Genomic DNA, 27,289 nt, shown 5'->3' with positions numbered 1-27,289 from the left:
CTAGCTGAGACCAGGCCACCTTGGGTTTGAATGGGGTCCTGGGTGTACACCCACCACTGGAGTGGAAGAATGGCAGGCGCATTTTGCAGATGACTAGTCGATGGTCAGTGGTCAGATCAGCTCCATGGTACGTCCTGGTGTCAAGGACATAGGCCTACATCCGCTGTTCCGTCACTACGTAGTCAAGCAGATGTTTTTGCTTGGACCCGGCATGCATCCATGATATTGTGTTGATGCGCCGATACAAGCCCATGGGCTGCACAAAATTCTAGCACCTTTGTTATTAAGCTGATATGGCCCATGCCTTCCAATCACTCCAGACCAGCATCATAACCAACTCGGGCATTGAAGTCACCCAACAAGATGCCTCTCTCCCTAGGGGCCACTTTAGCTAGCACCTGTGACAGGAGGTCATAGAAGCAATCTGACTCATTAGCCTTGCCTGCATCCCTCCACGGATGTTCGTCTTTGGTGGGGGCATAAGTGACTATGACCACCACCCCTCGCCTCCGGTTGATGGGAAGGTGAGCCTAAAGTAGTCTTGGGCTTCCCGCTTCCCACAGCTCACCGTCACGTTCCCACGCCGCCTTCATTCTTTTGTTCAGAAGAAGAGCCACTCCCCGTTGTTTGGCAGTCTCCTGCCCCGAGTAGAGGACTGTCCACTCTTCATGGTGGCAGGAGCCAGAACTGGTCCACCGGACCTCCTGAATACCACAGAGATCCAGGCAGTACCAGTCCAGCTCCTGACAGAGGAGTGGCAGCCTCTCCTCCGCAGTGAGCATTCGAACATTCCACGTGGCCACCCTCAGTGGTTTTCTGTTGGTTCAGGAGGAGCCCCGAGGGTAAAGATTAAATCTCCTGGCTCTGCCAAATGGGGTTTGGCCCGGAGACGTCAGAGATGCTTGTCTCCATGGGGCCTCCGGCACAAGCTTAATTAGATATTTTCGACGTCGGTTTGTGGTAATTGAAGGTGGAGGGGTTACCAGACCCTTGCACTCGTCCAGAGTTGCCATTTGGCCGCTGTGGTGGTTACAAAAGCCATGAGGGGAATGGCCCATATAAATTAGCCCTCCCCCCACGGCACTGCCCATCACAGCGTTGCCGCCCGGAACCACGAGGAGGTAGGGGGTTGTTTTTTTCCGGACTGTACACCACACCAATATACACTACAATGTGTTACTTTGGTTCTTGCCTACTTCTCCAGGCTCACCTTTATCGCTGCCACTATAATATTTTTGGTAAGCCAAGTCACGCCCGTGTATAGTGTGGGTCGAGTCTAGTGAGAGAAAAATTGATACCAAAACTTTGAGGCAATTCTAGAGGGTTAGTTTGTCTTTAATTCGTAGACCCAGCTTTCATGCCGTAGTGGATCTCTTGGCAAATGCGGTGCGCTCACGACACACCACAGGATGACTCCTTCATCCCGACACTCACACTCGAGCCTACGCGTTCCCCAACACTCACTCATCCTGAAGGCACTTCGAGCCTCAGATGGCGTTCACCGTCCGCTTTGGGCTACATTCACGATCAACCCGACGTCAGGGTGAAGCTCGATGCCGCGTGTCGTGCACCACCATCGGCCTGACACCGTCGTCGTCATAGGAAAGGAAGCGAGCCGGCGCCTGCTGGCTCCTTTCCGCCATAGGGAGGTGTCAGAGGCAGCCTCCTTGTGCTCCTCTGCCCCTTCCCTGCTCCCCACCGGGTGTCCAAGCTGGAAATGTGGTCAGTTTCTGGATACCTCTCTCGTTCCACAGCACCAGCAACGTGTGCAGGGAAGCCGTCTCCAGCCCTGACCCACGATGGAAGCCTCAACATCCCCGTGGAACGACATCAACAACAACCACAAAATCAACAATTACAGCAACCACAACTACAGCAGCAGTGGCGGCATAACCGACTGTGGTTCTGTGTGAGTGTATAAATCTATTCGTGAGTCTATGGGTCTCTGTGTGAGGGAGTCTGGGTATCTGTATGGTAAGTCTATGGGTCTCTGTGTGAGGGAGTCTATGGGTCTGTCTGAGTCTATAGGTCTCTGTGTGACGGAGTCTATGTGTCCCTATGTGTGAGTCTGTGTCTCTGTGCGGTGAGTCTATGGGTCTGAGTTAATCTATCAAAGTGCTAATGCATGAAATCTTTCATGTTCACCATGCAGCAGACTTGGCACATTTTTTTTGATAGACAGAACGAGCACTACAATAGGATTTGTATTGAATCAGATAGCGAGTCCTGGTCTGGTCACACACAAACTCACGTCAAATTCGTCTGAGTCGTTGTACGTGTATTGCTTTATATAGACTGTAGGTTAAAGTCGCTTTGTATACACAGTAATACTCAAGACAATAATACGTGCTGTGTTTTTTTTACCTTCGATTTTTTTTATTGAACATTTGTATTTTCTAATCAAACACGACCAGCCCGCATGGCCTTTGTACCTGACTGTCCGTCCCTCCATATCTCGCTCCAGCCATCCAACCAAAAAATTAATTTTCCTAATGTAGTTTGCTTGTATGATGATCTGAATATGATATGATAGCTTGATGACGCATCCCACTCATTTGCGTGGGATGAACGCTCTGGGGTGAATGGTGGATTTGGAGGGAGGGAGGTTGTGACGTCGGCACCACGCATGAACCCGATTCAACGCTGTGGGGTGCGGTGGTGACGTCATCCCGCAGATGCACGCCGTGACGTCATCACTTGCTCGCCCGCTCGCCAAGAAGCCAGGCAGGCAGCCAGGAATCCAGTCATCAAAACTTATGAACATTTCCGCACAGTAATGGTTATAATCCTATTGCAGTATTGAACAAAGACGGTCACCGTATTGTGGCGCTGTTAGTGGTGCTGCTTCTGCAGCCGTCTGTAACGCCTTTCCTTACATTATTATGAAGCCACTGGAGCTCTTCACTTTTAAATCATCTAAATGTTCAAACTATTTATTTAGAACTAATTTTTGTTGTTAGTTTGTTGTCCTTCCCCCGCACCTGCGATTAGCCCAGTTGGTTACATACATTGCAATATAATTGTAACATACATACAGGCAGGCGGCCAGGAAACCAGTCGGCAAAACTTTGTGAGCCTTGGTTTAAGCAACGCCTGGCTCTGCTGCTGATGAGACACTGAACGTCTGAATCGATCCTTGCCTATGAACATCTGGGCTGTTCGCCAGCATTGCACCTCCGATTTGCACGGTTGGCTACATACGGTGCGAAGTAAGTTGCTTTACGCGAGCCTGACTCTGCTGCTGATGAGACACTGAATGTCGAAACCTGCCCAGAGTGTTGCTTGCGTTGAACCAAATGCCGCTTCAATTAGGCACTCCCAGAAGGCCGTGCCTGCGACTGATGGGATGAGTAAAACGTTACGTGGTGTATATTGTCTTTAATGATTCATGTGGAGATAAGGGATTTGCGGAGGGGGGGGGGATAGTAATTGTGATGAAGGTGGTAGTGGTGGTAATAATGGTGAAATGGTGATGAGGGTGATCGTGGTTTTCACGGTGATGGTGGTGATGATTATGGTGGGTATTGTTGTATTGATGATCATGATGATGGTAATGATGATTGTGATTATTGTGATGATTATGGTGTTTTTTGTGGTTTTGATGATAGTAATAATAGTAATGATTGTGATTACTATGATGATGATCATGGTTGTTGTAATGATGATGGTGGTGGTGATCGCGGCAATGTTGGTGATGGTGGTGATGGTGATGGTAGTGATGGTGATGATGATAGTGGTTGTGATGATAGTGATGATTATGATGATAGTGATGGATGTGATTATGGTGTTTTTTTGGTGTTGATAGTGGTGGTGGTGATCGGGGTCGTGGTGATGATGGGGATAATGATGTTGATTATGTTGGTGATATTGATGATAGTGATGTTAATGATGATGGGTTGGTGGTGATGTTAGTGATGATAATGGAGCAATGATAATGATGAAGATGATCATGATGGTGGTAATAATGATAATGATGGTGATGATAGTGGTAGTGTTGGTGATGATGGTGATTGTGGTTATGACAGTGATAGTGATGATGGTGGTGATAGTGATGATTGTGACGATGATGTTGCTGATGGTGATTATGATGGTTTTGGTGGTGTTGATAGTAATCATGATGGTGATCGTGATAATGCTGTTGGTGATGATGGCGATGATGGTGGTGGTGATGACTATGGTGATTATGATTGGGGCCGTGTTGATGGCGGTGATGATGGGGTGGTGGTGATGATGGTGAATCACAGAGATGAGGAGGCGTGGTGACGCGAGCGCGCACTGCAGGTGAAGGAGCAGCCACACGGACTCTGGGGCTGCGCTGATTTCCCTCTCAAATTTCATTGAAATCCCTCAAACTTCCGCACCGGCGATTTGTACTGCACCAGTGACATCGCTCACGCACACAAACCTGACCTCACCCCATGCTCACCTCACTCTCCCCCTCCACGCTCACCTCACCGTTCCCTCAATTTTCACCTCGCCCTCCCATAGCCTCACCCTCACCTCACCTTCCGTTCTACCTTCCGTTTCACTTTTCCCTCACTCTCACTTCACCCTCTCGTCACCATCCCCCTCTCCTCCGTTTATTGGGTTTCTGTCTCGGTTTATTAGGTTTCTCTCTCCCCATCCTCAGGATGCATCACTCAGATCCACGATCTTCAATGGTTCATTAAAACACCACACACACATCCCAGGGTAGAGAGGCTGCAAGAATCTCTGCCGAACCTCGTGGATCACCTCCATGGAGTCGGCGCGGTAAAATGCCAGGAGCCCCCCCTCCCAGTGCAGGTGAAGCCCGATTCTGCGAGGGGAGGGGGCCCCCCTCACCGACAGTGCAGTCTTCACTCTACCATGAAACACTGAGAAGTTGTCGTCACGTTTCTCTACACACCAGGACGCGTTGCTCCCTCCCAGCAGCTGTGCAGCACCACCACTCCCTTTCCGTGGAATCGTCCCATACGCGACTCCAACACGACACCGTCGCGCGTCCCCCACGTCCACCTCCCAGTAGTGGTGGCCCGACGAGAAGCTCTCACTGCACAGGGCTTGTGCAAAGCAATAAAACCGGTGTGGGTGATCGGGGCGACCCTGGGAGGCACCAGTCAGCGTCATCGTCCTGAGATTCGAGGAGATCTGGAGGTAGTCATAAGCTGAGTTTGTGTCCAGAGTCGGTGAGCGTCCATCTGTGACAACAGTGATGACAACACCACTACAGAACACCGTCATCACCATTATTCACCATCAACATTACCATCACCAACCATCTTCACCATCACAAACATCACCATCACAAACATCACCATCACCAAGCATCCATGCCATCAATATCAATGACAACAACATAAACACCACCATCATCAACACTACGAACATCAACATCACTATCGCAATAAGCAACATCACAACCATCATCACCACCACTAGCTCCATTACAATCACCACCACCATCATCACTACCAACACAACTATCCCCATCACCACCATCTTCATCACTATCACCAACATCACCAACACGACCATCATCATTATAACCATTACAATGACCATCATGACCACCATCACTACCATGACCCCCATCACCAATATCATCAGTACTACCATCAGCGCCATCAGCAAAACCATCACCGCCTCTATTATCACCAATGTCACCATCATTACCATCACCACGACCATCACTGCCATCACCACGACCAACACCATCACCAAACCCATTACCATTCTCATCACTCACATTATCACTAACAGCATCATTACCAACATCTTCATCACGACCACTATCACCATCATTATCACCATAAAACCAGCATCAGGAACTCATTTGATGATGAAACTGCCTAGCAGAGGCCCAGGACTGGATCAGATATCACCTGCCATTGATGTTAACCATGGCTGGTAATTATAATCAAACACGGGTAACTGAGTTCGTAGTGCACCGCTCCCCCCATGCACAAATGCACAGACACATTCACAGGCACACACTCCATCTCAACATCACAATTACCTCTGACTCATAATGCTGATTATTTACCCAAGAACACCACACTGAGTCTCATGGTTCTGTTCAGTAGGGTCCAGGAATGGTATGTGAACAAAGACAGAGATCCTTTGTGTAGCCTTAACAGACTATTGGGACAAGTGCTGTCCGTGTTTCTCTATGAAGACTGGCATGGCACACGAGGTGGGTGGCCAGCACCACGCCCGACCGCCTTTGTTTCAATAGTGGCGATTTTGTTTACACACCACATGAGGTTCCAGGATGTAAACAGATAAATATCCCCCGTGTAGCCTTTGCAGACTGTGGGGGCAAATCAGCACCGTTGAAGGTTGACATGACACACGAGGGGTGGGTGGCCAGCACTACGCCTGGCATATTTCTCCCTAGTGGTGATGTTTATAAAACCCAGGCAATTATTTGAGGCTAAGTCGACCTCGTGCACACACACGGGGATCATTTATTGTCAAGATGGCCCCATCACACATGATTCACACTGAAGAACTCACACAAGCGTTTGACTGCAGTTGTCTCCAGGACTTTAAGTGAGGCAATGTCCTCTTGGCTGGGAGCTGAGGGTGGAGCTGCTGTAACCCTCCCTGTCCTGTGAAAGCAGAGCAGACATGGCTGCTGTCTCAAATAGAGCATCGTCACTCACTGGATCATCACAGCTCCATCTCACAGGCACTCATCAAACAAAGCATCATCACTCATCTCACAATGACAGCATCACCACACAGAATTACTATTACCACACACAGCATCATCACCACACAGCATTACTATTACCACACATAGCATCATCACATACAGCACCATCACACAGCATCGTCACACACAGCATCACCACACACAGCATCCCCACACAGCCAGTGTCTTACTGTCTGCGCCCCACACTCAGTCCCATGTTGTCGTGTGTCGAGTCGTGAATGATAGTCGTCTGTACCTGCGCGTCTCCTCCAGGTGCCCCTGTGGGAGAGAGAGATGCGTTACTGTGATTCTACCTCCAATCCCATGTGATCAGTGGAGTTTCCACTGCAACACAGTGGAATATAAACCCCAGAGTCGTGGCTTATGACCCTATGATCACAATACTGACTTATGGGGAAAATGTTTCAGAGTGAGACCGCTTGATAGTCAACTAAAAACTATTATTTTTATTTTTCCAGATGAGGCCCACGGAGCTATATAGCTCTTTTTCAGAAGCGACCTGGCCACAAATGATAGCTCAACGGAGTGGTTAATCACGTGGAAATGTATAGCAGCCCAATACTCTAAACGCACGTTTTAAAATGTGGAGTGAAAAACTGGAGGACCTGGAGAAAAATCTATGTGACCATGGAGGGAGACATGACATCTCCAAATATATAAGGAAGTCAGGTTGGGGATGAAATCCACGACCTCCGGTATACCAGGCGAGGTAGTTATCATCTCGCCGCCTCTCGAAGACTAACACTGATTTGCAGGGCAAATATTTCAGAGTGAGACCGGTTGATATTGATCTGTGTTGAGAGTAATTTAGGACTGGTAATTTCTGGTGTTACAAATGCACACATGGCAGGTCTTGTAGAAGTGATGTTCAAGACACAATGATATAATTAATAAGTGTATGAGACCGTGTATATTTTGGCATCCCTAATATGAACAATGAAGGTCGCGCATCAAAGTGGAGGTACACGAAGTAAGAAGCGGAGATGAAATCGGCTCGTGAACAGGTGCTAGTGGATTGTTGCATCGAGGCATCATGAGATGTGGCAATGGCTTAGGGACACCTTAAACAATAAGTGGATAGATTATGGCTGATGACAATCATGAATACCGTGTACATTGTTGTTTTATGGTTCATTTTAAAAGTGCAATTACGATAATATTTAGTTCATATTCACCATTAAACAAACTCAATGGGAATCTGTTGAAGGATGGGAGAGAGAATTAATTTAACTGAGAAAATATGAGCTGGGCTTCCAAATGGAAGCACTGGAGCTGTGATACGAATCCATGAATGGTGCTGTATTCTCAAGCCTAGTGGATGCAAACTCTCATTCAGGAGCCTCCCTCTCCTGCTGCTGGTGAGAGGGCTCTGTACCAATAGCAAAACTGGAGACTCATGGGCTCACCTGCAGGAACGCGAGCGAGTCCCTTTCCTGTGCTAGGGCCTCCAGGCGAGTGGCTGCTGCCTGGAGCTCGCTGATCTCGCGCTGGTAGTGAGCAATCTTGTTCTCAATCTGGGACAGCTGCTCGCGCCCTTTCTGCTCCGCTTGCTCTAAAGCCGCCTTCTCCTCCGCATCCAACGCTGCTCTCGTGCGGGCGAATCTGACTGAAATTGAGGCCTTTTCATCTGTCATGGACCCCTGCAAAGATAAAGAAATGCCACCTCTGTTCATTAAATATGTCTGATTCTTCGTGAAATGACATTCAGGTCGGTGTGACTCGAGTGCAACTGTGAAGGTGTGCAGACAGTGATACGAGTCTGCAGCACTGAAGCCTCCTTCTTCCTCTGCATCCGATAATGCCGCTGTGCATTTTCACTACAACACAATTCGCCATAACGGGTGGGGGCTGTGAGGCATTGAAATCAAAGACCATCGTGAGTACATTTAGCGTCTGTGCCATTCTCATTGCGCAAGGCAATAAGGAAGCGCGCTTGTTTACCTTCGCATGAAGCAAATGGACATCTGTAATTTACCTTCATCAAATACATCCTCAATGAATCTCTTTTCAATCAAATATTGAAATGGGACGATAGGCCAATTCCTCTTTAAATTAGTGTTTTGATTGTGAGAACAAACCCACCACAGATGTATAAATGAAAATAGGGGATCATGAACCCACTTGCTATACTGCCATCTGGCCAACCAAAATCCAGAACTGGTTTCAGTATTATGGTGTACAACAGTCTATGTGTGATCCACCAAATTTGTCACCAGAGTATTGGATAAGAGGTATTTACTAGCTCATCTGACCAATATTGCTAACGGATGTTGAAGTGGTAAGTTGTATGCAGATGTGGGAATTTTTAATTTCCACCAATTAATCAATTCCTTATTGGAGATGAGAGCCACCTCTTTGCTCGTCTGAGCATTGAGGCGCATTGACCGTTGTGTCTTTAGTTCCACGATGTGTTCAAAGCCAATGCAAGTCCACGTTAATGAATGGGGTTGTCCATCCATCACAAACCCTATTCAGGGTGGAGTGACAGTGTCTGGCCCAGACGCGGTACCTGCACGTCCCTGCGAGCGGCCTCCATCTGCTTCACGGACTCCTCCGCCTCCCTTCTCTTCTCCTCCACCGCCCGCGTCTCATCTCCCACTTGTTTCTGTGAGAGAGGTCACCAGGGGAGACTGCACTCACTCTCTAAGGGCCCCCTCTCACCCCCACTCCACTTGAACCCCTCCACTGCCGGTCCCAGCTCCAGGCAACAGTGGCCCCGTGCAGTCATGGAGGCCGGGGTAGAGAGCGCTGCACTGAATGCCTCCGGGAGCTGGGCTCCGAGATCACGGAGCTTGAGTCCAGGACCCACTCACTCTGCACTGCACAGGTTCACTTCACGTACATTCATTACCATTGGAGATTCACTGTCATGGTACGTGTATTGTTCCCCCCATAATTTTACATGGTAAACTTGCTAATAAAACGTTCATTTTCCTAGTTAAGATACCATTTTAAGATCGTATATGATTTAAATATATTTATTCGTGAAATAAAAGGGAAATCCAGCCTTTATGTCAATACACTGCTGGATAGAGCCTATCCACTTTGTATCTATCATGGGGATTGTTTTGCCATAAACTTCCACCCACGTCATCGCTTTACGGCAACTCCTTCTGCAAGTTCCCAATGGTTAATATTCACTCAGGGTCCAAGCACTAAAAAACGCCTGCAGCATTCCCTAAAACGTAGCCCTGAATGTTCGTTTGTCAAAACGCCAGGAGGTTGGATATACAATCGCTACAGTGATAACTACTGCAGTCAGTAGTTATTAATGTAATCTCAGTAGCTACTACTGAACAGTCAATATATACTACTGTAATGCGGGCGTAAACGACCTTCCGGAAGTGACGTCATGGGGGGAGGAGTTACGTCACGTGGGGGAGAGGCTAGAGGTCTATAAGGGGGGGTAACCGGAAGCAGAGGGGAGTGATCGGAAACTGGGAAAGTGTGAGGCCACGCAGGGCGAAGGGTGAGAGAGAGAGAGTGGCGAGATCGCCACACACCCGGGCCACGAGGATCGGCACGGTCGTCCAACGGTGACTGACCCCCGGGCAGCAGGAGCAGCGAGGAGGCTGCAGAGAGCAGCGGGTCTGCAAGGGAGGAGTTGGGCAGCAGGGGTCTGCGCGACGAGACAGCAGCGGGTCTGCTAGGAGGGAGTTGGGCTACGTGAGCGACAGCAGCCTGGGGCAGCAGAGCAGAGAGTATATAGGGGAGTGCCGTGAGGGAAAAGAGATCGAACCCAAATAAAGGACACAGGACAGAGAGAAGCGTCCGAGTCTTTTATTACACTACTATAGAGTCAGCAAATACTACTGTAGAGTCGGTAGATACTACTGTAAACTAAGGAAATACTACTGTAATGCGAGCGTAAATGGGGTTGCTGCTGAGCTCTGGTCCAATCACATGGCCCGGGGTATTGGGGGACGGAGCCTGGTCTGCGGGGCGTGTGGGAGGGGCGACCGTTCACCTCGGCTCCAATGGGAGGCGAGGTGAATGGGGGCGGAGCCAGTGGGGTAGTATGGGAAGGCTGGATCTGACGATCTGGAAGGGGGGGAGTCAGGGTCACGTGGGGGGAATGGATATAAGTGGAAGACCGGAAGAGATCGGGGCAGTCGGGGAAGTTAAGAGTCTGAGCCACGTTGGGTGGTGAGAGAGAGATCCGCACCATCAGCCACGTGGCCGAAGGACCTCAGCACGCCGTCGGCCAGCGGTGTGCGGAGTGCGGGAGTAAAGGAGCTAACGAAGGAGCGTGCGTAGCACGCGAGAGGGAGCGTGCGTGGGGCGCGCGCGAGATGACGCTGGTCCGAGAAGGAGACCAGCGGGGTGCGGAGAAGAACCTGAATAAAAGACAAGCGGAGACCAGCAGTGCCTGACGGAGTCTTTTATTAAACTACTATAGAGTCAATATATACTTTTGTAGAGTCAAATGTTACTGCTGTAGAGTGGGCAGATACTTCTGTTGAGTCAGCTAACTACGCCTGGGACAAAGGGTTTCTTTGCCGGGATGAAGAACCCTGGTCCCTCTAGAGACCTGGCTTATATTCTCTGTGGCATGGCTGGCTCCACCACGCCCAACTTCCAGAATCCTCGGGAAGGATCTGGGTCTCAATCATGTGACCCCCCTCTTGGGGCCCCTCTATCAACTTAACCGGTCACGTATCCTCCCGGGTCAACCAGAGTGCCATGGCCTTGCACAACCTTATCCTTCGGTCGGCACCCACACACCCTGTCCTGTAGGGCCAGCACGGCACTTATGGCCTGGTGCCATCCAGCGCTTTTACGCAGCGCACACCATGCCCCTCTAGGGCCGGTACAACACCTACAAAATGGTGGCATCCAGCGATGTCATTACACTACTATAGAGTCAGTAGATACTACTACAGGCATTAGATACTACTGTAGAGTCAGTAGTTACTACTATAGAGTCAGTAGTTACTACTATAGAGTCGGTAGTTACTACTATAAGGTCATTAAATACTACTACAGTCAGTAGATACCACTACAGTCAGTATTTACTGCTGCTGATTTAGTAGATACGACTATAGAGTCAGCAGATACTGCTATACAGTCATCAGATACTCCTATAGAGTTAGTAGTTACTACTATAGGCATTGGCTATAGAAGTACTATAGAGTTTGTAGATAATACTGTAGAGTCAGTAGCTACTACTATAGAGTCAGTAGTTATGACTGTAGAGTACGTGAATTCTACTGTTGCGAGCGCATCTGAGTTTCAGTCATACTATTCGAGGCAACACATGTATTTAACACCAACAAACAGAGTAACTGCCCCTTAACAGAATGACAACCTATGGTGGTGACCACCAGGCTAACTACACTAATTACAACGTAACTATCTACTACGGACCAGGACTACAGCTCGGGTCCAGGTCCACGTGTTGGAGACTCGGTTGAACGTAGACATAGACGAAGGTTCCTTCAAGATGAATAATCCCAGCCCCTCTGGGGGACCCGGCTTATATTCTCTGCAGCATGGCTGGCTCTGCCCTTGGCCACGACCACCTTCCAGAATCCTCGAGCAGCATCTGGACGCCGACCACGTGACCACCCCTAAGCCCCCACTTGCGGCCCCTTTGTAGACTTAACCCGTCACGTGTCTTCTCGAGTCAACCAGTGTGCCATGGCCTTCAGTTACCCTTTTTGCCCTATGGCCGGCTTTGCACACCAAGCATGATGCCATCCAGCGCTATCAATCAGCACTGACCGAGCCCCTCTAGGGCCGGTACTACACCCACACCGGAGTGGTATCCGCGATGTCAATACACCGCACAGCGTGCCTCTCTAGGGCCGGCACTACACAGTTACATACCGCGATGTCACTACACTACTATAGAGTAGGTAGATACTACTGTCGTCACTAGATTTGACTGTATAGTCAGTAGTTACTACTATAGAGTCGGTGGAAGTTTGGGGATTCTGGGACAGACAGTGGCGAGGGTTCGGATAGGGGAAACTGGGCTGGTATTGGTCTCCAAGTCGTTGGCTGTGCCCTGCCTTATTGACCAAGGGTGCATTGAAATGCCATCGGGACAGCGATTGGCCTTTCTGCAATCCCCTACTAGGCTGGCAGTGGCTAATGCCACGGTCCAGGCCCTGGCGAAGGAATCTGTTACGATTCCACCAGGTGCACAGATACTGGTGCCCTTATGGCTCAGGAAGCATCTGGAATTGGCGAATCCAAAGGAGGGGGTCCTCTTAACCCGGTCTAAAATAGCGACTCGGGGTCTCAAGTTGTTGGGCGCTCAGACTATTGTCAGAACGTACCAAGAGCCCTTTTCACAGGTGCTAAATGTTGAGCTTTGGGCAGCTGTGGTCCAAACTGGCACAGTGTTGGCCCATGCAACTGCTGCACGTTGTGAGGAGACTGACACAGCTGCAACAGAAGTCGTTGGCGCGGTGGAAGGGGGAGGCAAGTCGGACGAGACAGATTCACAAATTGTGCTCTGAAAATTCCGATTTGACCCAAGAACAATGGGTGCTCTATTGCAAGAGTTTGCGGATATTTTTAGCAAGGGGAAATTTGACATTGGCCGCACTTCGTTACTGCAGCACCGCATCAACATGGGGAACGCAACCCCGATAAGACAGAGTTCATATAGGATGAGCCCCTAAGAGAAGGACCATGTCCGGCAGGCAGTTGGCGAGATGTTGGCCGCGGACATTATCTCTCCTTCTACCAGCCCGTGGGGTGCTCCCATTGTATTGGTTAAAAAGAAGGGAAGAGAGCCTGTGCTTTTGCATAGATTTCCGGAAACTGAATCAAATTTCCATGGCAGATGCATATCCACTACCTCAGATGGACAATTCCCTGGATGCGTTGTCTGGTGCCCAGTTTTTCTCTACGTTTGATTTCTTATGAGGGTTCTGGCAGCCGCCCCTGGACTAGAAATCCAAACCTAAGACCGGGTTCTGGACGCCAAAAGGGTTGTTCCAATTTAAATGCCTTCCTATGGGGCTGCATTCGGCTCCAGATAAGTTTCAAAGGCTGAAGTAATTGGTTTTGGCAGGTCTGTGATGGGATTCGTGCCTCATTTATCTGGACGATGTCATCGTGTTCGGACGCACGTTCAAAGAGCACTTGCTGCATTTATGGTCGGTGTTTGTCAGAGTGTTGGTGGCCAATCTTAAATTAAAACCGCAAAAAGTACCACCTCTCACAAACATCTGTCCGGTATTTGGGCCATATTGTTAGCACATCCGGGATAGCCATGGACCCTGACAAAATGGCAGCCTGCCGTCTGTTCTGGACAAAGACGCGAGTGACACAGGCATAGGAGCTATCCTGTCCCCATGTTAAGAATGGAGTGGAGAGGGTAGTTGCATATGGCAGCCGCATCTTGTCCACCGCAGAACAGCGGTACGGTGTCACCCACAGGGAATTCTTGTCCATGGTGTACTTTGTACAACAGTACAGGCCTTATCTCTATGGCAGGGATTTTGTTGTTCGCATGGATCACGCGGCCCTTCAGTACTCCCTGCGAGTAGACCAACCTTCCGGCCAGCTCTCACATAGGGCTGGAAATACTTCAGGAGTATTTGTTTTCTCTGACATACCATGAAGGGGTGCGGCATTGTAATGCTGACGTGTTGTCCCACCTGCCCCCGGGGGTGGGATGTGCGTGTTTGTCGGGCGCGGGTCGATGTACACCTCCAGTGGCGGGGTCTCTGGCCATCATAACGGTGCTCAATGAGGGGGAGCCCGCCAAGGTGGTCGCGCCGGGGGACAGCACTTTCAATCTCACGAGTGCCGAGTGGGGGCGGTTGCAAATGGAGGATGTATCCCTTATGGCGTTGCAGAGTCGCGCTGAGTTGGGGCATAAAGAGTCTACTACTACGGATGCCCCGCAATCGTTTCTTCAGGCCGGCCTCTTGATGCGGGGCAGATTGACGTGGGTGGTGCACGAGGATAAAATGTTACACCTCGGGGTGCGGAAGACGTTGTTGATATTGCAGAGCGACTTTTATTGGCCGGGAATGTCGAGTGACATGTACCACTTGGTCAAGGGCTGTATGGACTGTGCGTGCAGAAAGCTGCTGCTAAGGAAGTCTCAGCCTCCGTTGCAGTCCATTTCAGTGTCCCAGATTAACGAGTTGGTCGCGCTCGACATTCTGGGACTTTTCTCGGTCATGCAGAGAGGGAATAATTTATCCTGGTAGGGGTGGAATATTTCTCTCAGTGGCCGATGGCCTGGCCATTGCCCGATCAATCGGCCGCTTCCATTGCTGATGCGTTTTTGCATGGCTACGTAATCATTCATTTAAATAAAATTTAGTGCCTCCAAGTCTTAGCGTCTCTGAGTTAAGTCACTACACTACTATAGAATCACTAGATGCTACTTTAGAGTCAGTTGGTACTACTATAGAGTCACTAGATACCGCTGACTCTATTGTATGAGGGTGTGTAGGTATATATGACTACAAAATAAAAATTGGCTGGGGGGGGGGTTATAAGATTTTTGGAGGGGGGGGGTCGACAATTGTCGGAAACCTATTAGATCAGCTATCTACACCGCTTTTACTATTGCTTTTTGATTCAGGACTTCTGCAAGCCTCTTATAATTTCGTTGATGGACAAATGAACAGACAAACGGGACGCTGGGCTTTCACAATAGCTTAGTATTTGTGTATGTATATGTTTTTTTTTAAGAGAAGACAAGTTTTGAAATAACATTTTCCCGCAGACAAAGCTGGGTACTTCCTTTTAATAAGATACAGTGGTACCCCGAAGATCGAACTTAATTCGTTCCAGAAGGCCTTTCGAACACCGATTTGTTCGAACACCGAACTAATTTTCCCCATAAGAATTCATGTAAATGACATTAATTAGTTACAGACTAAGAAATCTCTCATTATAAAGCATTTCAACATGAAGTTTACAGTAATTACATGCATAAAAATCATTAAAAAAACAAGAAACACAATAAATGGGATGAATAAATAAATATATGGAATAAATGAACATTGAACTTCACTTTACCTGTAGTTAGGAGAATGGATGGCTTGAGTGGAAGGTGGTGAGGAGGAGGAGGTGCTGGTGTTATTGTTTGGATGGGAAGTCCCCTTCCATAATAACGTCCGGTAACTGCCCTTATGGGGTTCTTTCTCTTTTGTGCTTCTTTTCTGCCACTAACTGTGAGTCACTTGAGCTCTTTCTGACTAAAAACTTATCTAAAGAGGTTTGTTTCTGCCTCCGTTTTAGAATGTTTCAAAATGACATTGCATTATCATTAAAAAGATGTCTCACTCGGTTGGCTACTGCCTTATCTGGGTGAGAACTACGCGTTAACTTAGCCTCTCATGCGGTAAAACCTTTGTCTGGGCATGCATCATGATGCTGGCCATAAGCGTCTTGGCCATACTGGTTCTTTCAAATCGCGATTGCCCGTTCGACCTCCGAATTATCGGTCGGTTTCTGGGGCAAAAAATGTTCCGAAATATCGTTCGAACACCGATTTGTTCGAGTTCTGGTGCGTTCGATCTCCGAGGTTCTATTGTATATAAATTGTTACTTAACATACTATCCAGGAGTAACCCGACTTTAATTCTAACATATACATTATTGGATTAAGTTTATAGAGGTACTGTAAAGCGCACCTGCTCTTGACACATCACAGGACATGGGGATAAATCATGAACAGGAGGACACGGAGACTCAGAGGAACACATGGGCACACGTGGAACACTGAGACTCAGCGGGACACATGGGCACATTTGGAGACACGGAGACTCAGAGGGACACGTGGGAACACTGAATATATGTGGAATGTTGTCCATGTCCTATGAATCTATCCTTGAAACACTCGTTTGAAAAATAAATTTACGGGCATGTTAAATATGAAATCCACTTTAAAATGAGTCTGAGCCACTCGCTGTGGTTTGGTTATAATTAGATGTTGCTGTTGATAGCCAATGACAGAGTTAATCAGCTGATGCTGCGGTATCGTGGGTACTACTCGGTGACTGTGATAACCTTCTCCTCACCTTTCGTTTGTCGTGCTCCACCGTCAGAGTGACGAGCTCGTGCCCTCGATGATCCACAGTGACGGTGCAGTCCCTGCAGACGAGGCGTCCGTCGTTAACGCAGTAGAAGAGGTACTCGACTCCATGCTCCACGCACCGTCGCTTCACCAGGTTCACACCGGGCGACACCAGGACGTGGTCACTAAACTTTGCCAACTTCCGGTGGGGCGCGACGTGGGTCATACAGAACGACGTCTCACACTTGAGGCAAGTCTTCACTGCGGGCTTCCTGCAATGATCACAGCAAACAGCAGAAGCAGCAGAATCGGCAGCCATGGGCTCAGCCACTCGCAGCTGATCGATGAGGTTGGTGAGCGTCACGCTCTTGTTTAGCTTGGGCCTCCGAGGGAAAGTCACTCGGCACTGTGGGCAGGAGAAGGACTCGGCTGCATCCCAGGTGCCTTCCAGGCACTCGAGGCAGAACGAGTGGCCGCATCCCAGCGTGCAGGGGCAGCGGAAGGCGTCCAGGCAGATGGGGCAGGTCAACTCCCCTGGAACCTCGCTACCACTGGGAGCCAAACTCGCCATGGCCCTCTCGCTTTGCTCAGAGAGGGGCGCTGGCTGGAGCTCAGGCAGTCTCTGGCTGTAGCTCAGGCAGTCTTGCTGCAGCACAGACAATCTCTGGCTGTAGCACAGACAATCTCTGCCTGTAGCTCCGTCAGTCCGGCTCTAGCTCCGGCAGTATCTAGCTATAGCTCACGCAGTCTCTGGCTGTTGCTCAGACAGTCACTTGCGACATCTGAGACACTAAACCAGGAACAAGCTACCTAAATGTGAGGCAGGTTAAAGTACAAAGTCTTTCATTTTGATTTGCATATCATGAGGCCCACCCTGGAATGTGTTGACTTGTGACTGGGTAGACATGTCTCGGCGCCAGAAATGGCTAGATAAAATCAGCTAATCCAATCTCAAATCACCTCATCTCAACTAACCTCTTGTAAACTCAGCTCATGTCAACACACTTCTGTGAAGGTTGGTCCATCTTGGCCCGATGAACCCTCTTGTTGTCCACACAGATGCTCTCACAAGCAACAGCTACCCTCCAATTACACAAACTTACGAGCCCCACCGTCATGCTGAGATAACGTAGGTTGTCCCTTAATAAAGTTTAGCTCACCTACAAAGCTCCAAATAATGATGATGTAAAAGACTCAAATCTCACAACAGTTGAACGCCAAAAAAACACGGCACGTCTCGTATAGACAGTCCTGAAAGAACGTCGGAATTTCAGTTGAAAAAGTACGGTCACAAACAGGTTTATAGGGTTCACGAAGTTTGTCCAAAACATTGGCCACGAATAATGAGCCTGGCACGGTGCACAGCCAGGGACTCGCCACTCAAAGTAGGTGGCCTCCACTGCAGGTGTCTTCGACAGCCTAAAACAAAAATAGCTGCTGCAGGGTTGTGGTTGGGTTTCTCGCACATTAAAAAAACACTCATTTGAAGAGTAATTGGCTGAACGTCCCAAAATAATATTTACTTGAAAAGAGAATAATTGATGCTTTACTTGTTGAAGGCCAATTTACGCAGATTTCGCTTCGCTGCAAGTGACAGATACGTTATGAGAAAATGGTGACTGCTAGGGCAGTGGCGTCGCCATCCACGAGTCGAGCGGTGGCTCGAGCGCTGCCACGGCGAGACTCGCTGCATCGGTCAACAGCGATGCTCATCTCAACAACTTATTTTAACTTTCATAGCACACCTTTTCTCAATTCTCAATGTGCTGAATATAGTTTAAAAAAGGTTACATAATACAATGATATGGATGGCAGGGGCGTGTTAAAGGCTAAGGAATGGGTGACTGCGATAGGGGATACTTAGAGAGCATGAAAGGGCAGGGGGAGGGAAGAGGAAGAGTGTGACGGTGGGTAACCAACTCTAGCGTCACTACATGATACCTCCACCATGGTGAACTATTTTGCAGGCCAGTCGGCTCCACAATGTGGAATAAGCAGAGACACCAATGGACCAGTCTTTTAAGCGGTGAAGCAATTTTACTTCTGTGCTTTGGCCAGGTTACAGACAGTAGGGTGAGATTTGTGTTGGCCCACCAACACGGCCTATCTAAACCAACTCACGTCTATGACCCTGTGTAATCATGACACACGCACAGTCTCAGCAGTCGTGGTCGTTATGCGTTTCACCATATCACACACATCACCAAAACCAACTCAACTGTCCACACGCACTATAGACACCCCACGAATATCCCCAATAGGCACACCGCATCCACTGGCCGGGAAACCAGCACTGCGGTTTTAGGCATCAGTCCAAGTGGCCTACAGTGGGCTGGATCTGCCTTCTCCCTTCTGATGCTCACACCAGGCCGTGTGTCTTCGCTTCCACCCAAGGGGGAGCTGCCTTGCTCGCTCAGCTCACTGCTGCTGGTGCTGCTGTGCCCCCGCTGGTGACGCTGCTTCTCCCGCTGGCGCCGCTTCTTTTGCTGGTGCTGTTCTAAAAGTCAACCCCCTTGTATACTTGAAGGTGCCAATATTTTTGGCTACCCGGCCCCTATCCACATCCAGATAATTTCAGTTTCAAATGGACCAGAAACCAGTCAAGTAAGACTCGTAGGATCGTCTCTCTAGCACTCCCAACACAGCTTCACCTACTGTATCATCATTGAACACCACTGTGAACCACGTAATATTGTTTCCGTGACAACGAGATAGGGTAATGGAGAAGAGGTCAAGCTTTACTATAGAGAAAGAAAGAGGGTAAGAAGTGAGGCTGCTTCATGTACAGGGGCAGTGTAGAGTCTATAGGCAGTATTGAGTCTATGGGCAGTGTTGAGTCTATGGGCAGTGCTGAATCTATGGGCAGTGCTGCTAAATGTACAGGGGATGTTTATCCAGTGGAGGGTCCAAGGAGGAATACGGATCGATAACGGGATTGAGTACAGGGAGAGAGAGGGACAGAGAGACAAGGACTCAAACTACACCATTGCAACCTGTACTCAACTCATTTACTCACCATCTCACTCACCCACTCATCCATTCACTTTCTCATTCACTCACCCAACATCTCACTCACTTACCTATAATCTCACTATTTCACCCACTCGCCATCTCTGTCACTCAATTACCCCCTCATTCACTCATTCACTCACCCACTAGCTCACTTCACTCACCCACTCACCACCATATCACTCACCCACCTACAATATCAGGCACTAATTCACCCACTCGCTCATTCACCCATTAATTCACTCATGCATACACCCAACATCTCAGTAATTTTCTCACTATTTCACTCACTCATTCAGCATCTTAGTAATTTATTCACCCACTCATTTACTCACCCACTCACTCACCCACTCACTCAACCACCATATCACTCACTCATGCACAATCCCACTTGCCCACATATGCATGTCACAAAACGCGCCCTGGAAAGTGCCGACGTCAGGGGTCGCTGGTCAAAGTCCATCTCAACTAACCTCATGTCAACTCACCTAATCTCAAATAACCTCTAGTAAACTAATCTCAAGTCACCTCATTCTCACACCTCATCTCACCTCAATTCAACTCACTTCTTCTCGACTCACCTCATTCTCACCTTCTCAACTCACCTCACCCTGAAAGACGTCATCTTAAATCACCTCACCCACCCACACACTCACCCATTAATTCGCTCATGCTCCATTTCAAACATTCACTCACAATCTCACACACCGACTTACTCTCAACTGGCTAAATAAATAAACTCCTTGTGGAGCTGCCCATTTACCGTTTCATACCAAAGCCACATTGTAACAAAGCGATGAATTACTACAATGACCACAATCCACGAACACCTGAAACCACCGTCTGCTACACGGTACACGTTAACGAGCCCACGCATTGACACTTTCATAGATTCACAGAGAGACCTATAGACTCACCACATAGAAACTCATCAGAGAGACCCCATAGACTCACCACACAGAGACCCATAGACTCACACAGAGACCCGTAGACTCACCACACAGAAACCCATAGACTCGTCAGAGAGACCCCATAGTCTCACCACGCAGAAAACCATAGACTCACCACACAATGAAGTAGTCATCAGCGCAGAACGGGCACGGTTCAGCGGGAAGAGAACAACAAAAATGAATTTCGATTTAAAGCTTTCGTGACTGCAGGGATTCATCTTCTTGGTTCTTTCGGTAAAGTCACGTAGAAGGGAAATAATACAATAATAAAAATAAAACATAATAAAATACAATTCTCACGACGTTTCGGCCACAACACAAGCAGCCGTCCTCAGGTGAAGAACAGGGCTGTCGGAAAGACAGCGTCTAAATTCAGCATTCAAAAACTAGTTTTTTATGTAATTTATTTATACGTTTTAGTCTAAATATTTGCTTTCAATGCTTTCACAATTTGTATCTCCCAAAAAAGCTGACTTGAAATGTATAAAATAGCAAAGTTAAATGCGTCAATGTTGTATTGTTATAAATATATATTAATTAGCGATAAGTCCCCGGCATTTCCCGGGGTAAAAAAACAGACACACACATCGACCTACACACACAGACATTGACGCACACACACAAAGACATGGACTTACACACACACACATATGGACTCACACATACAGACATCGACTTTAGATACACACACATGGAGTTACACACGCAAATCGACATGCACACATACAGCGACTCACACACACATATACGTAGACTCTCACAAACACATCGACCTAAGCACACATTGACTTTGTTGTATATATAGGCCTTTCTCCAAAAAAATTATATTAAGAATAATTCTGCCAATATTATTTTTTTCATAATTGATCGGGGCGAGCATGGGACATGAAAGGGTGAGGGCACACGCCACACTTCACACCCAGCTGCTTTACCGCTAATTTAAAGCAACTCGAGGGAAAAGGCCATAAAAGAACCATTAAATAATCAACTCCGGGGCAAAGAGGGGTTAGCAACTGTCTGGGAAATCTCCAGGTTGTCAGATGACCATATGACACGACCTCCCCAAACGTTTTGGACAGTTCACAAACAAATCTCCAGAGCCGTAAAACACAGGCACATAGCAGGAACAAACGGACATTATAACTGATGTAAAAAAAAATATACGGTAAAAGTTTGAAGCTTGGCTATGAGAATAAGTCGACATTATAGACTGCAGTATTCCTTATTTTATTTTTATCAATCTTCTTCTTCTATCTACGCGACTTTACCGAAAGAACCAAAGAATGAATTATGGATAAACATAAACCAAATAATAATTATGAAGTATTAGACTGAGGGTCATCCAGAAGAATTAAAAAGGCGAAACAGGTCAATCACACATAACCAAGATAAAATGTATCCCATAGAGCAGGGGTCCTCAAACTACGGCCCGCGGGCCACATGCGGCCCACCGAGGACATTTATCTGGCCCATGGTCACTAATTGCGCTGCGCTTGTGAGCACTAATTGGGCTGCGCTGGTGAGCACTAATTGGGCTGCGCTGGTGAGCACTCATTGGGCTGCGGTGGTGAGCACTCATTGAGCTGCGGTGGTGAGCACTCATTAAGCTGCGGTGGTAGGCACTGATTGGGCTGCGGTGGCGAGCACTGATTTGGCTGCGCTGGTGAGCACTGATTGAGCTGCGGCGGTGGACACTGATTGAGCTGCGGCGGTGGAAACTCATTGGGCTGCGCTGGTGAATGGTTCAATGGGCCAATTGACTGGACTTGCCCCTCAGGCCTAAGGCTGCCAGCCCTCCCCTGGCTGCGCTTGACTGGCTCTCCCTCCCTCAGCTCCCTCACTTGCCCCTCGGCTCCACTCCCAGTGATATTCCTGTGTGCTGGGGATGTAGATCCCCAGCACATGCACCGCTGAGTAAATGATAGAGGGGTAATAACAGAGTAATCTCTGGAGGGGCTGCCTGCTGTTTTCCCGTGCTGGTCAGTGACAGCCGAGGAGTAGGAAACCCAATTTAAATGACAGTAAGTGCATTTATATTCTGATTGCTATTCAGTTGTATGAGGTTATATGTTGTATGTTGTGTAAGCCCCGGTTCATACTGTTGCGATCTCTGAGCAGTGCGAGTTCAGCCATATGCTTGTATGGCTGAACTTGCATTATATTCGGATAAAAAAAGGCACATGTGCCTTCTTTTTTCCTGCAGTGGAATCGGATCGCATGGGTCTTCTCCCCCATGCGATCAGATTCCTATGCGAGTTCGCAGATCGCACTGCGATCTGTGAACAAACTGCAGGTGTAATTAACTTTTTAATGGCACCCGCACCAGTGTGAGTCTGGAGTAAAAGCGGAGTTCCCCCAATCAAACTGCATTGATGGGCAGTGCAGTCTGTATGTCTCTGTGTGGGCAAAGTTATTGCTGGTATATTGTTTTTGTAGCGCTGTATATATATATTGGTATTTTACTAATAGCAATATTGACTCCCTAGGAAACAATGATGTCAAGAAAGAGAAAAATTGACTCGGAGTGTAGGATATTAAAAGAACAGTGGACTTATGATTACTTTTTCATGCAGTACAAGGAATGAGCTGTGTGTCTGATATGCCAGAATATAGTGTCTGTGTTCAAAGAATACAATTTACGTCGACACTATGAAACTCAACATAAAGATAAATATGATTGTTTGGTCGGAGAAGTGAGAAAAGATAAAATATTAAAACTGAAAAATACATTAACAACTCAGCAAAATACTTTTGTGAAGCAGAAGCAACTAAATGTTTCATCACTGCGAGCAAGTTTTCAAGTTGCCAAGCTAATAGCGTGCACTGGCAGACCATTCGTGGAGGGAGAATTTGTTAAAGAATGCCTTCTTTCTGTTGCCAAAGAGATGTGTCTAGAGAAGGCCGATTTATTTAGTACAGTGAGTCTTTCAGGACCTACAATTACATGGAGGATTGAAGAAATGGGAGACAATTTGCATCAGCATTTGCAAAACTCCACCCTGCGTCCTTCCCTTCCCTGTGGAAGAGGTATGTGGATGACACTTTCGTCATCTGGCCACATGGCCTCCCAGCATTGAACCACTTCTTGGACCACATCAATTCTAGACACCCATCCATCAGATTCACCATGGAAGTGGAGAAAGACGGTAAACTACCATTCTTGGATATTCTGTTTGAGAGGAGGCCTGACGGATCCTTGGGACATTCTGTCAACAGGTAAGCCACCCACACAAATTCCTACTTGAAACCGGATTCCCACCACCACCCATCTCAAAAGAATTCTCTCATCAAAACGCTATACCACAGAGCCCATGGCATTTCTGACAAACACCACCTGACCGGTGAATTAAGACATGTACATCGGGCCCTCAGGATGAACGGATACTCTGACCGTACTATCCGCCAAGCTGTCTCTCCCACCACACAGAAACAGCCACATGAAACTCCAACCAAAACCATCACGTTACCATACATAGCAGGCGTGACCAAAAAGATCTCCAAAATTCTAAACAAACATAAGATCCAAGTCCGATTCAGTACAGTGCATAAAATCCGTGATCTGATTCCATCTGTGAAGGATGTCGTTCCTGACTTACAGTATCCTGGAGTCTACAAATTGAGTTGCATTTGTGGTGATTGCTACATTGGAGAAACGAAACGTCATGTTTTTGATCGTGTCCGCGAGCACAAGTCAGATCTGAAACACGGCAGAACTGATTCTTCTGCCATTGCCGATCATTGCTACAACTCGGTGGGCTCTCATGAAATTGTCTTTTCCGAGACCAAGGTTCTCTGCAAACCTCCCGGCTACCATCAAAGGTTTGTACACGAAGCCATACAAATTTACAAACACAGACATAATTTCAACCGTGATGATGGGTACAAACTTAGTAATCATTGGAAAGATGTTATCAACCACGCAAAAAAGACTTAATTACACTTTTTTGGACCATCTTATCTGACAGGCACTATTTTACTTTACTTTACCGAGTGTTAACATCCCCAGTTATTTTTTAACAGTACTCTCTTCATTGTTCAGCCAGCATTGGTATAAACATGGGCATTTTCGTTCTTTTGTCTATCATGTGTATCAGACCTCCCCTCCCCCTCTCTGTCCATTGTGTTGGCGTGTGCAGCAACCGCGTCCAAGCCGTCGTCCATTTTTTTGCCCCCCTCCCCCTCCCGCCCCTCTCCCTCCCGATACGTTCCATTCATTGGCTACCACATTCTGATGAGCTCCCCCCCCTCTGCTCCCCCCTTCAACTTGCTTATAAGGGATTACATCTTGAATCATTGCCTCACTTGATGCAGCTAATCTGGCTGTGACGGTCCCACCTGATGACGGAGACTTGTGTTGCCTCCGAAACGTCGTGATTTTTGTTTTATTTTATTTTATTTTCATTAATTTTGATGTTTTACCTACGTGACTTTACCGAAAAAACCTAAGAATGGAATATGAAGGAGGAAAACTTCTGCCATCTCCCCACAACTCAAAATCTGTTAGCGGAAAAACCATTGGTTGCATTCCCTAACAAAACATGTGTGGATTCACTGGAAAAATTGCAAAAGGAGTTCCAATTTAGATTTAAAGAGCTTCATCTCCATGAACAGGACATACAGCTTTTCCATAACCCATTTTCTATTGACATTGAAAATGTGGATACAATTTACCAAATGGAACTGGCTGAACTGCAGAATTGTGACTCTCTGAAAGACGCATTCAAGTCAAGCAGCCTTCATAATTTCTATGCATCTCTCCCCTCTGAGACATATCCTCATTTCAGGAACCATGCACTCAAAATGGCAACCATCTTTGGCAGCACTTATGTCTGTGAACAGACTTTTTCCAGAATGAAACATTTTAAATCTCTAACCAGATCTAGACTAACGGATGCACACTTGCATCACTTGTTACGACTAGCAGTGACAAATATGGAACCGGACATTGACCATCTCATTAGCCAAAAGCAAGCCCATATTTCCCATTGAAATACTGGCAAGTTTGTTGATTTAACTTTACTTGTTCTTCATTTTAAATATTGTATTTATTCCCGTTTTCTTTCTTCACTTCAAAATAAGATATATACAGTGTGCATAGGAATTTGTTCATAGTTTTTTTAAACTATAGTCCGGCCCTCCAACGGTCTGAGGGACAGTGAACTGGCCCCCTGTTTAAAAAGTTTGAGGACCCCTGCCATAGAGAGAGAGCCTCCCAACCGCCTTTGTCTCCCAGCAGCACGTGATAGAAAATTTGCATACGCATGCAGAGGGCATCTCCCCTTAAAAAGAAAAATCTAACACCATGAAGGAACTCCAAACCACGATGGAAGTACTGTAACACTACTACAAACATACCTTGAGTCACTTACAGAATCATAACCATAAAAGTGGTACGGTATCAAGCTATAAGAGGTAAAATAATATTTCTTCCCAACGGTACAAGAGAAACAACTTCAAAGGACAGCGCCCCTCTCTGTGAGAGAGAAAAAAATTTAACACCCCACCGCGAGGGAAGAGGGGAAGGGGTGAATGCCACCGGACAGTGAGAACCCCTCCCTCCAGGGTGATTATTACAAAATAATAGGTGGGAATGCCATCGTAAAGGGAGAACCCATCCCTCCAGAGTGATTATTACAAAATAATAAATCGGGGTGTAGCATTTTGGGGCATCTGTTTTCCACGGATGAAAAGATGGCTTGAGGAGGGGGTGAGACTAAACAGATTGCTTAATAAATCAGGACATACACATACACACACGGGCACACGTACAACTTCCCCAACAGTAAAGAGCGAAATCAAAGGAAGTTCCGGTCCTTTGTGAGAAGGCGAGCCGAGGGGAGAGAATTTAACATAAAAACAGAGACACGACCCATACATTGCTACTGCAAGGGACAGAAGACTACGACAAGCGACAGAGAGTACTGCGACGGGCAGACTCCAGGGCATGGCCTTGAGATCAACAATGAGTGTGGTGTCTCGCAGAGAAGAGGGGCGAGGTGATGCTCGGTGCTGAGTTCGGCATGGACCGACAGAGTATCGCTGAAAGTTTTATTCTACACTAGCGGTAAGTACCCGGCGTTGCCCGGGCGAAAAAGGCAGACACACACATGTAGTTACACACACAAATGGACTGACACACACACATAGAGTTACACACACATATCGACTCACACATACATAGACTGAACAACAACAACCGCCATTCACCAGTAAGTGGCGGTGGCATAACTACAACGCTTGTGCCAGGCTATGTGCACCTTGAGGCCACGTAAAGTGTCGAACGCCCGCTGGCAGGAGGTCACGGGGCAGACCCAGATGGCACAGGTCGACTGACTGAGACGACTGGCTGATGCACCACCTGTGCCCCCTACTGTGGCAACTTGCTGTGCTTTAGCCACCCGGCGCTCCACTCGTTGTTGTGAGCGTCGCTCCTCCGCCCTTCGCTGTTGTTGGAGGGCGACTGCTTCCAACTGCCCAGTAGCGTCCTTCAGGAGGCTCCTCCACAGAGGCCGATCTTGACACGGCTGGTACCAGTCATCGGCAAGTCGACTCAGCTCCACGTCTTCCTGTACCACATCACTCCATGTCTTCTCTAGCCCGTGCCGGGCCGTTTAGTCCCCTCGATCCGGCCGA

The 27,289-nt window shown here is 47.8% G+C and overlaps 1 protein-coding gene across 2 annotated transcripts; it reads right to left on the bottom strand.

The window, feature by feature from the left end:
• Positions 1 to 2,266: 2,266 nt before the first annotated feature.
• Positions 2,267 to 24,799, bottom strand: LOC144737373 (E3 ubiquitin/ISG15 ligase TRIM25-like). 2 transcript variants are annotated; one of them, XM_078620041.1, is made up of 6 exons: positions 16,702 to 24,796; positions 9,210 to 9,305; positions 8,107 to 8,340; positions 6,936 to 6,958; positions 6,499 to 6,593; positions 2,267 to 5,180 (listed from the first exon to the last, which is right to left on the bottom strand). In XM_078620041.1, the coding sequence occupies exons 1-6, from the start codon at positions 17,266 to 17,268 to the stop codon at positions 4,627 to 4,629; spliced, it is 1,569 nt and encodes a 522-aa protein (XP_078476167.1). In that variant the 5' UTR covers positions 17,269 to 24,796; the 3' UTR covers positions 2,267 to 4,626. The 2 variants fall into 2 exon arrangements, with proteins under 2 accessions (XP_078476167.1, XP_078476168.1); XM_078620042.1 differs by lacking the exon at positions 9,210 to 9,305 and having other exon boundaries at positions 16,702 to 24,799.
• Between the last annotated feature and the right edge of the window lie 2,490 nt (positions 24,800 to 27,289).

Source organism: Lampetra planeri, chromosome 69 (genome assembly GCF_965212315.1).
Source record: "Lampetra planeri chromosome 69, kcLamPlan1.2.h2, whole genome shotgun sequence".
NCBI classification, from domain to species: Eukaryota; Metazoa; Chordata; class Hyperoartia; order Petromyzontiformes; family Petromyzontidae; genus Lampetra; species Lampetra planeri.
The sequence above is the reverse complement of the archived record's forward strand: the minus strand, read 5'-3'. Positions and strand labels throughout refer to the sequence as shown.